This window comes from Cricetulus griseus (genome assembly GCF_003668045.3).
Source record: "Cricetulus griseus strain 17A/GY chromosome 1 unlocalized genomic scaffold, alternate assembly CriGri-PICRH-1.0 chr1_0, whole genome shotgun sequence".
Classification (NCBI taxonomy): Eukaryota; Metazoa; Chordata; class Mammalia; order Rodentia; family Cricetidae; genus Cricetulus; species Cricetulus griseus.
Window position 1 is genome coordinate 191,250,092 of NW_023276806.1, and position 12,137 is coordinate 191,262,228.

The 12,137-nt window shown below is 40.4% G+C and overlaps 1 protein-coding gene across 4 annotated transcripts in view; it reads left to right on the forward strand.

The window, feature by feature from the left end:
• The window catches only part of Dgki (diacylglycerol kinase iota), a 434,118-nt gene that overhangs the window by 363,786 nt on the left and 58,195 nt on the right, over positions 1–12,137 (forward strand). For 2 of the 4 annotated variants that reach the window (XM_035451050.1, XM_035451052.1), the window contains 4 exons: positions 2,558–2,627; positions 5,803–5,843; positions 6,614–6,741; positions 9,200–9,322. In XM_035451050.1, the coding sequence (XP_035306941.1) occupies positions 2,558–2,627; positions 5,803–5,843; positions 6,614–6,741; positions 9,200–9,322 (362 nt within the window). The remainder of the gene's footprint in view (positions 1–2,557; positions 2,628–5,802; positions 5,844–6,613; positions 6,742–9,199; positions 9,323–12,137) is intronic. The other 2 variants (XM_035451051.1, XM_035451053.1) reach the window with 2 other exon arrangements.

A 12,137-nucleotide genomic window follows, 5' to 3' on the forward strand; every position in this document is an offset into this window, starting at 1 on the left:
GTAAACTTTCTGTTGAGTGTTATTTACAGAAAATAATATTAAGATTCAGAAAGCACTCCGGAAATTCTGAGGCAATAGTTATCTTTGCCTAATGTCTTTATTAGTTTTTCATAGCTACCAATAAACATTTCAAATCATTTCATATTTCTTGGCATATAGCTGTATTTTTCTTTTACCAAAGCCTACAAGGTGTTGGTGGCATAACACATTTTATAAAAATATATTAAGGACTGTAAGTTTCTTTAGATCCAAATAGCATGTGTCAAAATACAATTCTCAAAGCATTAAGCGTAGTTCTCAGAAACATGGATACTGAGCAAATGCCGAGATTTCATTGAGCTCAGCCAGCAAATTGACAAAGCCAATTCAAGCTCTGCATTCATAGTTTTAGCAAATCAGATGCATAAACATATGTTTTTGTGACAGCCTGGAGGAAGGCCAATTATTCCTTTATCAATTCTTTGATTTATGCAGTCTTTTCCAACAGAACACTCTGTCTAGATAAGGTTTCTGGTGGTAAGATGGTTCTCATTTGCCCTGTTAAGACCCATGGTTCTTCACCGTGCCCTAGACTTGTCTGAGTTGCATGTTAAGCAGATTGTGTGGTCCACTTCAGCTTTCTGAAGAGCTGTGGTCTCTATTTCTAACCAGCACCCACTGGTGCTGCTTGCTGGTCCTGGGTTACTTTGCCAGAAGATTGAGTGAGGCAGGAACAGGATAGCCTAACTCAGGAAGAAGCCTAGGTGGCCTCTGATTGGCTCATGCCATTTCTTCTATGCCATTTTTCTTCCTTTTCTCACCAGTACACACCAGGCCATCTGCCTCCATTGCCAAGTCTGTCTTGGTCTCAGCACATCTGCCTTCCATGGGTGCTCCCTGTAATTGAAACTTTAAATCGTCAGTAATGGTCAAGGTCCCTGTATCTTCCCACAGAGGCTTGGTCACTCTTGTGCCATTTCTGTCAATGAGTTCCATTTTACTTACAGTCAGTATTAGAAGGCTTCAAGTCATGTGTGGTTGTAAACTATAAGGCAACCTTATAATGAGCTCCTCTTCAGAGGGGTGCTTCTTAACTTTTTCATGTATGGAAGCATGAGGAGACAATCCTCACTCTTCTCCGTTAGGCCCCATTGTGCCCTTTGGCAGCTGTAGTTTAATGTCTTGACAAAAGTAAACAAGACCTGGATCACCAACAGACTTGTTAATGGATTAGGGACCCTAAATCCTAGACAATGAACTCCAGGCAGCCAAGGAATGCTGGGTATCAGCCTCCAAATTGGTTATCTAATACTAAATGGTCATCCCTGAAATTATGTACCTACAAGTAACATTGTATGTATTGAACAGGTTGTATGTGTCATTAGTTAAAGAAAAAGAGGCCAGGGGCCTTGAATTTAAGAAAGTGTGTGTGTGTGTGTGGGGGGGGGGTACTTGGGAACAGTTGGAGGGGAAAAAAAAGGGAAAATGATGTAATTATCTTTTAATTTTGAAAAATAAGAAATAAAGAAGCAAAATTTTCAATGACTCCAAGGAAGTTTGAAGACTCAGAATGTTAACTCAGGAAGGGGGTGGGGTGCTCTTGGTGCTCTCTGGCAAGATTCTGAAGGATGATTTCTAGGATGAACAAATGTGTGCCTGGGCGTGCCCCTGCAGAGGAACAGGATGTGTGTTTCAGGAGTTTGGCAGGGCAAAGAAGGGATGACTAAGAAAATCATCAGAAGATGAAGTAGGGTCAATTGAGGGACATTGGCTTTTAGGCAGAGGAAGCCGTTGCAAAGAGAATGACTTGAGTTCAAGAGTAGCAGGGTGGATTTTAATATGTTACAAAAAGAAAGTTTCTTAGGAAGACAGAGGTGATTACAAGATGCTTAATTTTGGAGAAGAAATATTCTAATCTCAAACTAGAGGAAAGAATGCATTTCTATCAGATGGCCCTAGGGTCAAGTAAGATTAAGTATTGGCTGTCTTTGAAGTGAGAGGCCTAGAAATTGCTAAGCTAGAGGGTGCCTGTCAGTGAGGGACAGACGAGTTTCCCAAAGGGCAACCATCCTGCAGTCTTGGATGAGCAGGGCTGAGGTCAGAGACAGGCTTAACCTGGGCATGAACTGGGGTTTCTTTCTGTGTAGTGTCTGCCCCCCAAGTCCCCTGGAGACCTGCCACTGCCTATACATGGCTTCCCATGTCTCTTGCATGCTGTAAGTCCTGTCTGACTGGTGAAGAAAGTTCAAGCCTTACCCATTTTATCTGCATTCATCCCTTATACTGATGTAGAGAAGGACACCTTAGTCGTGGGTAGCTTCTCCACTTCACCAAGGGCAAGAAGGTAACACACTTTCTCCAGCTGAAGTGAGCCTCTGTGTAGGTCCTTTCTTGGTCTTGGATGCAACCATGGAATCTCTCCTGGAACTTTGGTGGGGAATGCTGTTCTTTGCTGTAGTGTTTGCTTGAGAAAAGTATGCTTACTCACTCCCAGTATGTGGTGTGGAAGGAATTGGAGGGAGGGAAGCCCCTATTGTCAAGCAAATGGAGCCATGAGAGCTTGTGTGTCTCTTTCTAGGACCAAGAAACCCCCTTCCCCAGGGCGCTGTCAGCTCAGAGGCTGTCCCCTCGCTGGTGCTTCCTGGATGGTGAGTGTTTGGGGATCTGTCTGGGACTGGGCTGGAGAGGCAATGTGGCTGACATGGCAGCTCTTCACAAAGTGTGTTCACAATGCCTTACTGTCATTAGCATTACATTTTAATGATGTAGACTTGCTGATGCCACTGGACCTTTCCTGAAGTCATTTCCCTCAGAGCACCTCAGCATCATATTGTTTAAACTGACATTTCCCCTTTATCATTTTCCTTTATCTTTTTATAAACCATCTTGAGTGCCTACCTCAGATTAGTGTGGGCCAGAAACTACAGCCTATAGTCAAAATGGCTATTAATTTCTGAATTATTTCCATGCCTTGGAAATTCATATTAGTTTTGCAACGTTGTCACTTCAGTATGGTACATACATTGGTGGGAAACAGAGTTTGCATCTGTAACTCTCCTGCTGAGTGTGATCTATTGCATGCATAATGGGGTTAGTTAGGATGTGATTGTTTATGGCGTCCAGTTGCCACCTCTTGCATTTTTCACTTTCCTAGATGTTGTGGAATTTCAATTTTCCACCCAATTATCTGTACTGCCATGCATCTCCCTCTCTATGCATTCTTGCTATCATCCAACACAGCTAACTGAAGTTTCTATTGTCTGGATGGAGACATAGTTTCCTTGATGGTGTCCTTTTGTTACTAGTCTGTCCATCTGAGAGGATGAGGGGGTGGAATGGATGTGGATTAGTTGCCCAGAAGGGCTCTTTGTGTCTACCAAATCTAGCACTCATCGACTAGGATACAGGCTTCCATTGCTAGCTCAGCAGACTGAGGACTTCCCTCAAATTCCTACGAATCCAGCAGCGGAAAGCACAATCATTTCTGACTCCCAGAGTCCAAGGGAAGCAGTATGTATTTAAGGAAATCAAGAAAGTATTTACACAAGTCATCATGTCCCATATATGGGCTTAGATAAAATTGGGTTATGGATAATGGTTTTAACTATGAAATTGCTTTTGCTATATGAAGAGTTCTATTGTAAACCTTTCTTTATTGTTTTGAGTGCTTGTTTTTTTTTAACTTTTTAAGTTAGCATACAAAATGATGCATTTATGTATTAAAACTATTGTTATGGTGAATTCTTTGTTGGCATCAAGAATGAAGTCATAGTTGGAAGAACAGAGAAGAGTAAGTCCTGCCAGGACTATGTTGCTTTAGACTTAGGTTTTTAAGTAGGGCTTTGGTTCTCCTATTTCCGAGTTCAGTTTCCTTCAGAGGGTTAGTTACATTTTTTTCTTTTTAATTGAAAATAGATTCTTCTCTCATACAATACACCCAGACCAGGTTTCCCCTCCCTCTACTCCTCCAAGCCCCACCTCCGCAATCCATTCCATCTCCATCTCCTATCAGTAAAGAATAGGCGTCCAAGAAGCAACAACCAAACACAGCAAAACAAGATATAAGATAAGGCAAAAAGCCCTTCTATCAAGGCTGGATAAGGCAACCCAAGAGGAAGAAAAGAGTCCTATGAACAGGCAAAAGAATCAGGGATATACTCCCTCCCACTGTTAGAAAAACATGGCAAAACGCCACGCTAACAGCCATAGCATATATCCCGAGGACCTGGTACAGACCCTGCAGGCCTACGCTTGCCTCTTCAGTCTCCATGAGTCCATGTGAGCCTTGCTTAGTTGTTTCACTTGGCCATGGTCTCCTGGTGTCCTCCATCCCCTCCAATTTATAAAATCCTCTGTCCCCTCCTTTGCTGAATTCTCTGAGCTCTGAGGGGAGGGACAGTGGAGACCCCCGATTTAGACTTCATAATGTCTAGCTGTAGGTAACTGCACCTGCTCCCATCTGCTGCTGGAGAAAGCCAGAGAATAATTTTTTTTTAAGTTTGTGATTATGAGTAAAGATTTGCATCCTTTGCCCCGTTATTCTCTCTCTCTCTATTCTCTCTATTTTTTATTGCTTTTGGTCTGTTTTGTAAAAATTCTCGTGTTTGGGCTCTGTTAGATTTAAGTAAGGACACCCATAGGTTTTTGTTGTGTTGATTTTTTTTTAATTAAGAAGAATCGAATAACTTCAAAAACACCCTATGTTTTATTTCAGAGTTTTTCTTTTACAAATCACAGATGCAGCCCAATCCCATTCAAAGATTGTTTAAATCTTGGTTTTGTCATTTGGCTTCCTTTAAACATATCTCTCAGGGCAGAGTGTTGAAAGGAAATGCTTTTTTTTTGGGGGGGGGGCTATGTGGTCTCTGGCCTGCATTTTCAAGTTTTTTTCCAAAATGAGAGTCACATTTCTGGGAAGTCTATCTAACCACTATGTCTTTTCTAGGTTTATTTAATTAATAAAATATTAAGCTTCCCCCTCTGTTAAAAGTCCTGTGTTATTTCCTAGAGACATAAGAGAATAAATGAAAGAACCCTTTCAATGATGCAGGCTTCTAGTCTCTGTAAAGGGTTTAAGCAGAATGGTGGTGGATGTAGGGTTTAGGAGCAACAGGCTTTCTTCTGTAGGCAGTTGGATTGGAGGAAAGTTTTGTTTTGGGGAGCCCACCAGAGATGACCATTCAGACACAGTTTATAGTCAATTAAAAGTCTTTATTCCAGCCAGATGGGACTACACTCAGGTATTCGGGACTTAACTGTAGCACCAAGTGTCCAGAGCACAGGGTTTTTGAAGGCTAAAACCCTACATTCTGGCATTTTAATCAGCAGCTGCAGGTAGGATCTTGTGTAAGCAAGCAATTTGACAGAAGCAAAGATAAGCAGTTAGTTGGAGGTTGGGGTTCTGAACAAGCAGCAATTTAGCAGAAACTAAGATAATTTACCTGGGGCATCTTGACCTTGGGTTCCTGGAATAGACTTGGGTAATTTTCCACGGGATTCTCCATCAAGGAGATCAAATTGTAGTTAAGCCTGAAATGTCCTCAACAAGAATTCAAGATGGCCCTTTCATGGTTTCTCAGAGACTGAAGCATTTGAGTTATTGTTTAAAGATAAGTGAGATGCAGATAACAGTGTGGCTGGAATGGCTTAGGAGCATTGGAATAGCAGTGGCCAAAGCATGGAAGTGCTGGTATTTTAGTAATCGACTTAGGGACTGGCCACCCATGTAACATGCTTCTTACAAAGGTTTTGATTGACTGTGCAGTAGAAAGAAAAGGTGTAAATCTGATGACTCTAAATGCCCTGTATGTTTTTTTCCCTCAGCAACTTCTGCTGACCGCTTTTATCGAATAGACAGATCTCAGGTAAGTTTTCCCAGCTTGTTTATGAAAGTGAAACTTCTCCCAGTCCGTGCACTGTGTTTGTTGGTAGTCAGTCTCAGAGATTTTGCTAATGGAAAGATTAAATAGGATAATGTGTATTGTCTAAGCCACAATGCTTTTTGTCTGCATGTGTTTTATGACTCATGAGCTCAATGAAGTGGCGAATGAAAATATATAAGAACTTGAATTACGATTATTATCACAACCCTACACTCTTTTAAGTTTTCATTTTCATGTACTCTGGCCAAGGTGATACTTATACTTTTTTTAAATGCATATTGTTTAGCTGGTATATATGTAGACAACTTAGATTTGGTTTATTAATACTCCCCCATATTTAATAATGAGGGAAATTATGTTTACCCAAGGCTAAAATCTCTGCCCACCATTGAGATATTCCTGGAAAAAAATTATTGAACCCATTGAAAACCAGCTCTTTCTTAACCATTACCACTTAGCTTTGGCCATATCCTGGGGCAGAAGTCTGAGCTGTCATGTCCTCATACTGGACCAGGTAGCATGTCGAATGCCACATCTTATAGCATCTGGGAGGAAGCAGAGGAAAGGTCATTTCTGGTTCCATCTAACAAGATCCTGGTCAGGTGTGACTACTGAACCAGGGTGGTCATTTCTCCCTCTGGTCTCTATGTGCTACACAGAAACAGTAGAATTATTTGGTGTGTTGCACAGTCCATTCCTTATTCTGAGGGTGGTGATGTCAACACCCTGACAGGCTTGTTTTTCTTCCTTAGGAACATTTACACTTTGTGATGGAGATTTCTCACGATGAGATTTTTATTTTGGACCCAGATATGGTGGTGTCACAGCAGGCAGGGACACCTCCAGGAATGCCTGACCTGGTGGTTGAACAGGCTTCGGGGTAAGTGTGTCTTTCCTCCCTCGGTGCCAGCATTGGCTGGCTGTGGTGTGACCTCTATATCTTCTTTGACTTTGCAATTGATATTCTAATGACATAAAAAAACATTTGGAATTCAGATGTATTGATGTTTCCTTAAATGAGATGCATCTGGTTCTGTAAGGCCATCTTCTGAATGGCTGTGTAGGAATCCTCATGCCCGCCCAGTGTCTTCTGTTGTCTGAACCTTATTTACTATTACACAATCTCTCACACTGGGCTTATAAATACTGATACTACTATCTTTTCGCCTATATGGGGTTTATTTGGTGTGTTATCCACAAGAAATGTTGACATAGATGATTTAATCCAGTTCTCTTTGCCTTGTTTCCAAATTGACTGACACAAAGTGTCTGGATTGTTCTTGCCACTCTTGTATTATTCCTTTTCCTTCAAAGCAACTTAATTCTCTTTTGTGCATTTTTTCTCATCTGTGAATACAAATAATAGTACCACCTTGTCTTAGTCAGGGTTTCTATTGCTGAGACAAAACACCATGACCATAAAGCAAGTTGGAGAGGAGAGGATTTATTCAGCTTATACTTGCACATTGCTGTTCACCACTGAAAGAAGTCAGGACAGGAACTCAAACCATAGGATTCTAGAGGCAGGAGCTGATACAGAGGCCATGAGGGGTGCTGCTTACTGGCTTGCTGTCCATGGTCTGCTCAGCCTGCTTTCTAATAGGATCCAGGACACCAGTCCAAGGATGGTACCACCCACAGTGATGGTACCTCCTTCACTGATCACTAGTTGAAAATAATGTCTTACAGCTGAATCTCAGAGAGGCATTTTCTCCACTGAGTCTCAGTTCTCTCTGATGACTCTAGCTTGTCTCGAGTTGACATACAAAACCTACTCAGAGAATTAGTTTTAGAATAAATAAATTGACACAGGCAAAATACTTGGAAGACATTTGCCACATGGTAGACATTCATTACATATTATAATCATTTCATAATGACCTTACCAATTGGGTTCTGTGATTATCTTAAATCTATAGATAAGAAAATGGAGGCTCAGAGTTGCTAGACTAATCTTGCACATAAAGTAAGTGTAAAACCTCAGATTTAGCCACATTGTTTTTCTTGTAGATCCTATGTTTTAGGGAAAATAGGTTTTATTTTTCATATGCTGGGAAAAGTTGTTCCATTTTATAGACATAATTTTTCCCCCAGGTTTTTTGTTATTATCAAAGTGCTTAATGATTTTTTTGTATTTAATTTAAATAAGCAGCTATATCCTCCCCCCAAAGTTTAATCAGCACTAAAGAAAAATTATGCAGAATACTGTACTAAAACTATTTGAGGGATTGGAGAGATGGCTTATCAGTTAAGTAGATGCACTGTTCTTGCAAAGGACATGAGTTTAGCACTCACATTATGTGTCTATGATACCTATATGACAGCTTCAAGGAATCTGATGCCATGTTCTGGACATTGTGGGTACTTACACTCACATTTGTGCATACCCGCACATAAATACACACTATGCATGTTAATAATAAAATAAATCTTTAAAAAATATTTGAGACTGAGTTAAAATTGAAAAGTAGTAGAAAAGTATACAAAAAGTCATTCCTGCTTAACTGAAGTTTCTAGAACATATGACATATAGTTATCTTCATATTCGTAGTAAAATCACCTATGCCTGGTCTGTGGTGAGTTTACTAAAATGTCATCTTGTAAAATATCTAAGTTATTTGAAAAATATTTAACAATTCAAAAGTACTTATTTGGAGTTGTTATGCATCAACTGTCATAGCATGTGAGAGCCATTAGTGCAAAAATAAAGACAGACAAATGTCTCTGTCCTTTTGAAATCTAATAGACAGTGGCTCACTGGTGTGAGGGACTGATGGCTGAAATACAGGCTGCCCAAGAAAGCATATACAGGCACTCGAAGCAAACAGAGATTGTGTATCCATAACCACAGGGCATAAACAAATGTACTTATCATAAAGACTCTTACATATATTGGATGAGAAGTGGAACCATCTGTTAAGGTGGCTTTGGACTTTTTCCTCTTATTCTGTCCATGCCAAGTATGGACAACTTTGTTTCTGGTTATAGTTTTGCTACTATACAGAGTGGCCTGATTTCTCAGCAGTAGTGCCTTCTGGAAATATGTGGAATTCCACAAAGATGTGGAATGAGTTTAGGCTTTCTCATTTTCTAAATTAATTTCTGTGCCTGACTCCATTCATTTTGTACTCATGTCACACCTAGTAAAATGACTTAATCTTCCCAATGAAATACCTCATTAATATAAAAAAGGACAAAATCATACAAGTAATTCAGAACTTTTGAGAAAGGATGAAAATGAAGGACATATCTAGTAATAATGGATCTAAAACAAGATTGTTATGAGAAAGAAGTAGAGTAAAATGTGCATTTACTTTCTGGTACCATTTTTGACCCAGGCTGTCTGACTGGTGGAATCCTGCTCTGAGGAAACGCATGCTGAGTGACAGTGGGCTGGGAATGATCACACCCCACTATGAGGACTCAGATATGAAAGATCTCAGTCACTCCAGAGTTTTACAGTGAGTCTCTAACTGTTTTATAATTACTTTTTAGGTTATAATATAATTACACCATTTTCTCTTCCCTTTCCTCCTTCCAAGCCTTCCCATATCTTCCTTGCTCTCTTTCAAGCTCATCTCCTCTTTTTTTTTGTTAATTGTTATTGTTATTGTGTGTGTGTGTGTGTGTGTGTGTGTGTGTGTGTGTGTATGTATGTAGCCAGATCACCTGAATAATATTACTTGCATAAGAGCCATAGACTATCTAACAAAAACCTCAACACTAGACACAAGTATCCCTCTCATGTTGCTGGTCCGGATTACCCAAGAGACCCCTAAAACATGATATTCTATTGTTATTGCCCTTAGTTCTTCCCCAGAGGTGGAAGTGAAGTCCCTATTGCTAAAAAACACCATGCACAGAGAACCCAGAGGGCACTAAACTGGATTTTGCTGTTTTTGTTTGTGTCTCCATGACTTCTGGAGGAGGGAGGGTCTGAAACATGAGCTGTTTTTAGTGGTGACCAAACTGTCTCATGTGCCTATGTCCCTCTTGGTGTTTTAGTTACTTTGCTTGGGTTCATCTGCTTGCCAGATTGTAATGGATCTCCATCATCTATTGTCTTCGTAGGGAGCTACCTTGAGACTGTGCATCTGGGTCTGTAAACGTTTAAAGCTTCACTAGTACTTTTGTTACTGGAGACAGGAGCATGTCAGATCCCTAGGAAACTCCACCAGGAAGAGATGCATGAGAGTTTCCAATAGGTAGGAAAGGGCACACGGGCTTTCGTTGTGTGACCACTGGGATTTGCAACTCTCTTTATCTCAGTTTCTGAATGTGCTTTGGGTAATACTGCCCAGTAGGTTTTTTTATTGTTTCTACAAGGGTATGATAGTTTCATTTGTCACTTTGATGTAATTTAGAATCACTACACAATAGTCTCAATGTGGGATTGCCTAGTTCAAGTTGACCTGTAGGGCTGCCTGTGAGAAATTTTCTTGATTATGTTAATTGAATGGGGAGAGCCTGTCTAACAGTGGGTAGTACAATTTCCTGAGTATGAGTCTTAGACTTTATAGAAGAGGAACACGTTAGCTGAGCAGTCAGCATGCAGGCATTAATTGGTTGTTCTCTGCTCTTCGGTGTGGATGGGATATGAGAACTACTTCCATGCCCTACTGCCTTAACTTCCTCACAGTGATGGACGGTGGCCTGGAATTGTGAGCTACAATTAATGCTTTCTTCTCTAAGATGACAGAAAGGAGTCTGGGACAAGCCAGGTGTTATTTGTGTGTGTTGTAGGGGTCCTTTCTCTTCAGGTCTGCCCATGGTTGGAAAGTAGCATACAGTTGGAGTTTTATAGAAATCTTGGTACTGAGTGTTAAGTGTATCCCGTCTGCTGGTATTTTGCTGCAGGAACACATTCAAGGGTGCAATCTGAGGCCATCGTCTGAGGTCACTCATTTGTACCCACTTTTAACTTCAGGACAATCACCTCATCTCAGAGGTTACAGAAGTACTCTGTCATTTATGAAACTGGGCTTGTTTTGTTCTCAGTCCAGTTCAGGGTCCTAATCAAATAGTGACATTGGCCTTGTAACATTCAATCTTACCTTTCCACAGAATAACAGGATTACTAAGCTTCTTAGAAGCCCACAGTTAAATGAAGAGGCAAGACACTGCATTGTTTCTAAAGAAAGACCGGAAGCAATTTCCCCAGGACAAAGGGAGAAAAATGAGAAATCGCAAGCTAATTATTTCATTGGCAAAGGTTCTATTCAGACACCCTGAGGGCAAAAGGAGACTTCATTTTAATTACTTTCCTGTATTACCTCTTATTTTCTTATGTGAAGAGGAGAAAGGAAAAAAAATGAATTGCTATGGATTTTCCCTTTTTAATTAAACCGTGTTGCTGGTTTCGGATAGCATTTTGATTGCTTACAATTCTGAGTGTTTTTCCATTTCCTTTTTGTACAGTATTAGGGCTTGTGAACAGGGATAACTCAGCCATCCGTGAATGGCTAAATAAGTAGCCATCTATCTATGGGCAAACTTATTGGAAAACTAGAGTTTTAATTATCTACAGAAATAAATACTAAGCCTTTGCGGGCCAGCTGAGTGTTTCTGTATATATGTGATTTGCAGAGAATGGACTATTATCTCAATCTAGTCTCTGTGGTTAGAGATTCCTCCAGAGAACATGTTGATGTACACTTCCTAACATATAAAGTGATTGTTTCTGAAGTAGTAAACAGTCTTCCAAGAACTGCAAATGCATGGAGCACTTCCCTTTACAACCAGCTTCTTAAACCTGTGTTGGAATGAGCTCGTAGTTTCTGTTTGGACTAGGCAGTCATCTCTATTTCTGTGAACCACAGCAGATCCTAGAGTTCTTTATGTAAAGTGGTGTGGTGTTTGCATATAATCCACTTCCCTGTTCTGTGCATGACCCACTACAAGTTGTGGTACTGTATTATCTAAGGAAGAATAACAAGAGTCATACGTGTTCACTACAAACAGTATTTTATTGAAATATTTTTCATATTTGCTTAGTTGAGTCTATGGATTCCTGGACACTGTAGTGTCTAACTGATGCAGCCCAGATCACCCTGGATAGTACCATTCCTGGGCAGGTGAGCTTGGGCTGAAATCTAGCTGAACATAAACCAGAGTTCAAGTCAGTAAGTCAGTCAGAAAGCAACATTCCTCCATGATTTGTTGCTTCAAGACCCTACTTGAGTTCCTGTCTTGACATTCCTCCATGATGAATGGTGAACTGGAAGTATAAGCGTAATAAACCCTTTCCTCCCCAAGTTGCAACATATATCTTTGCTG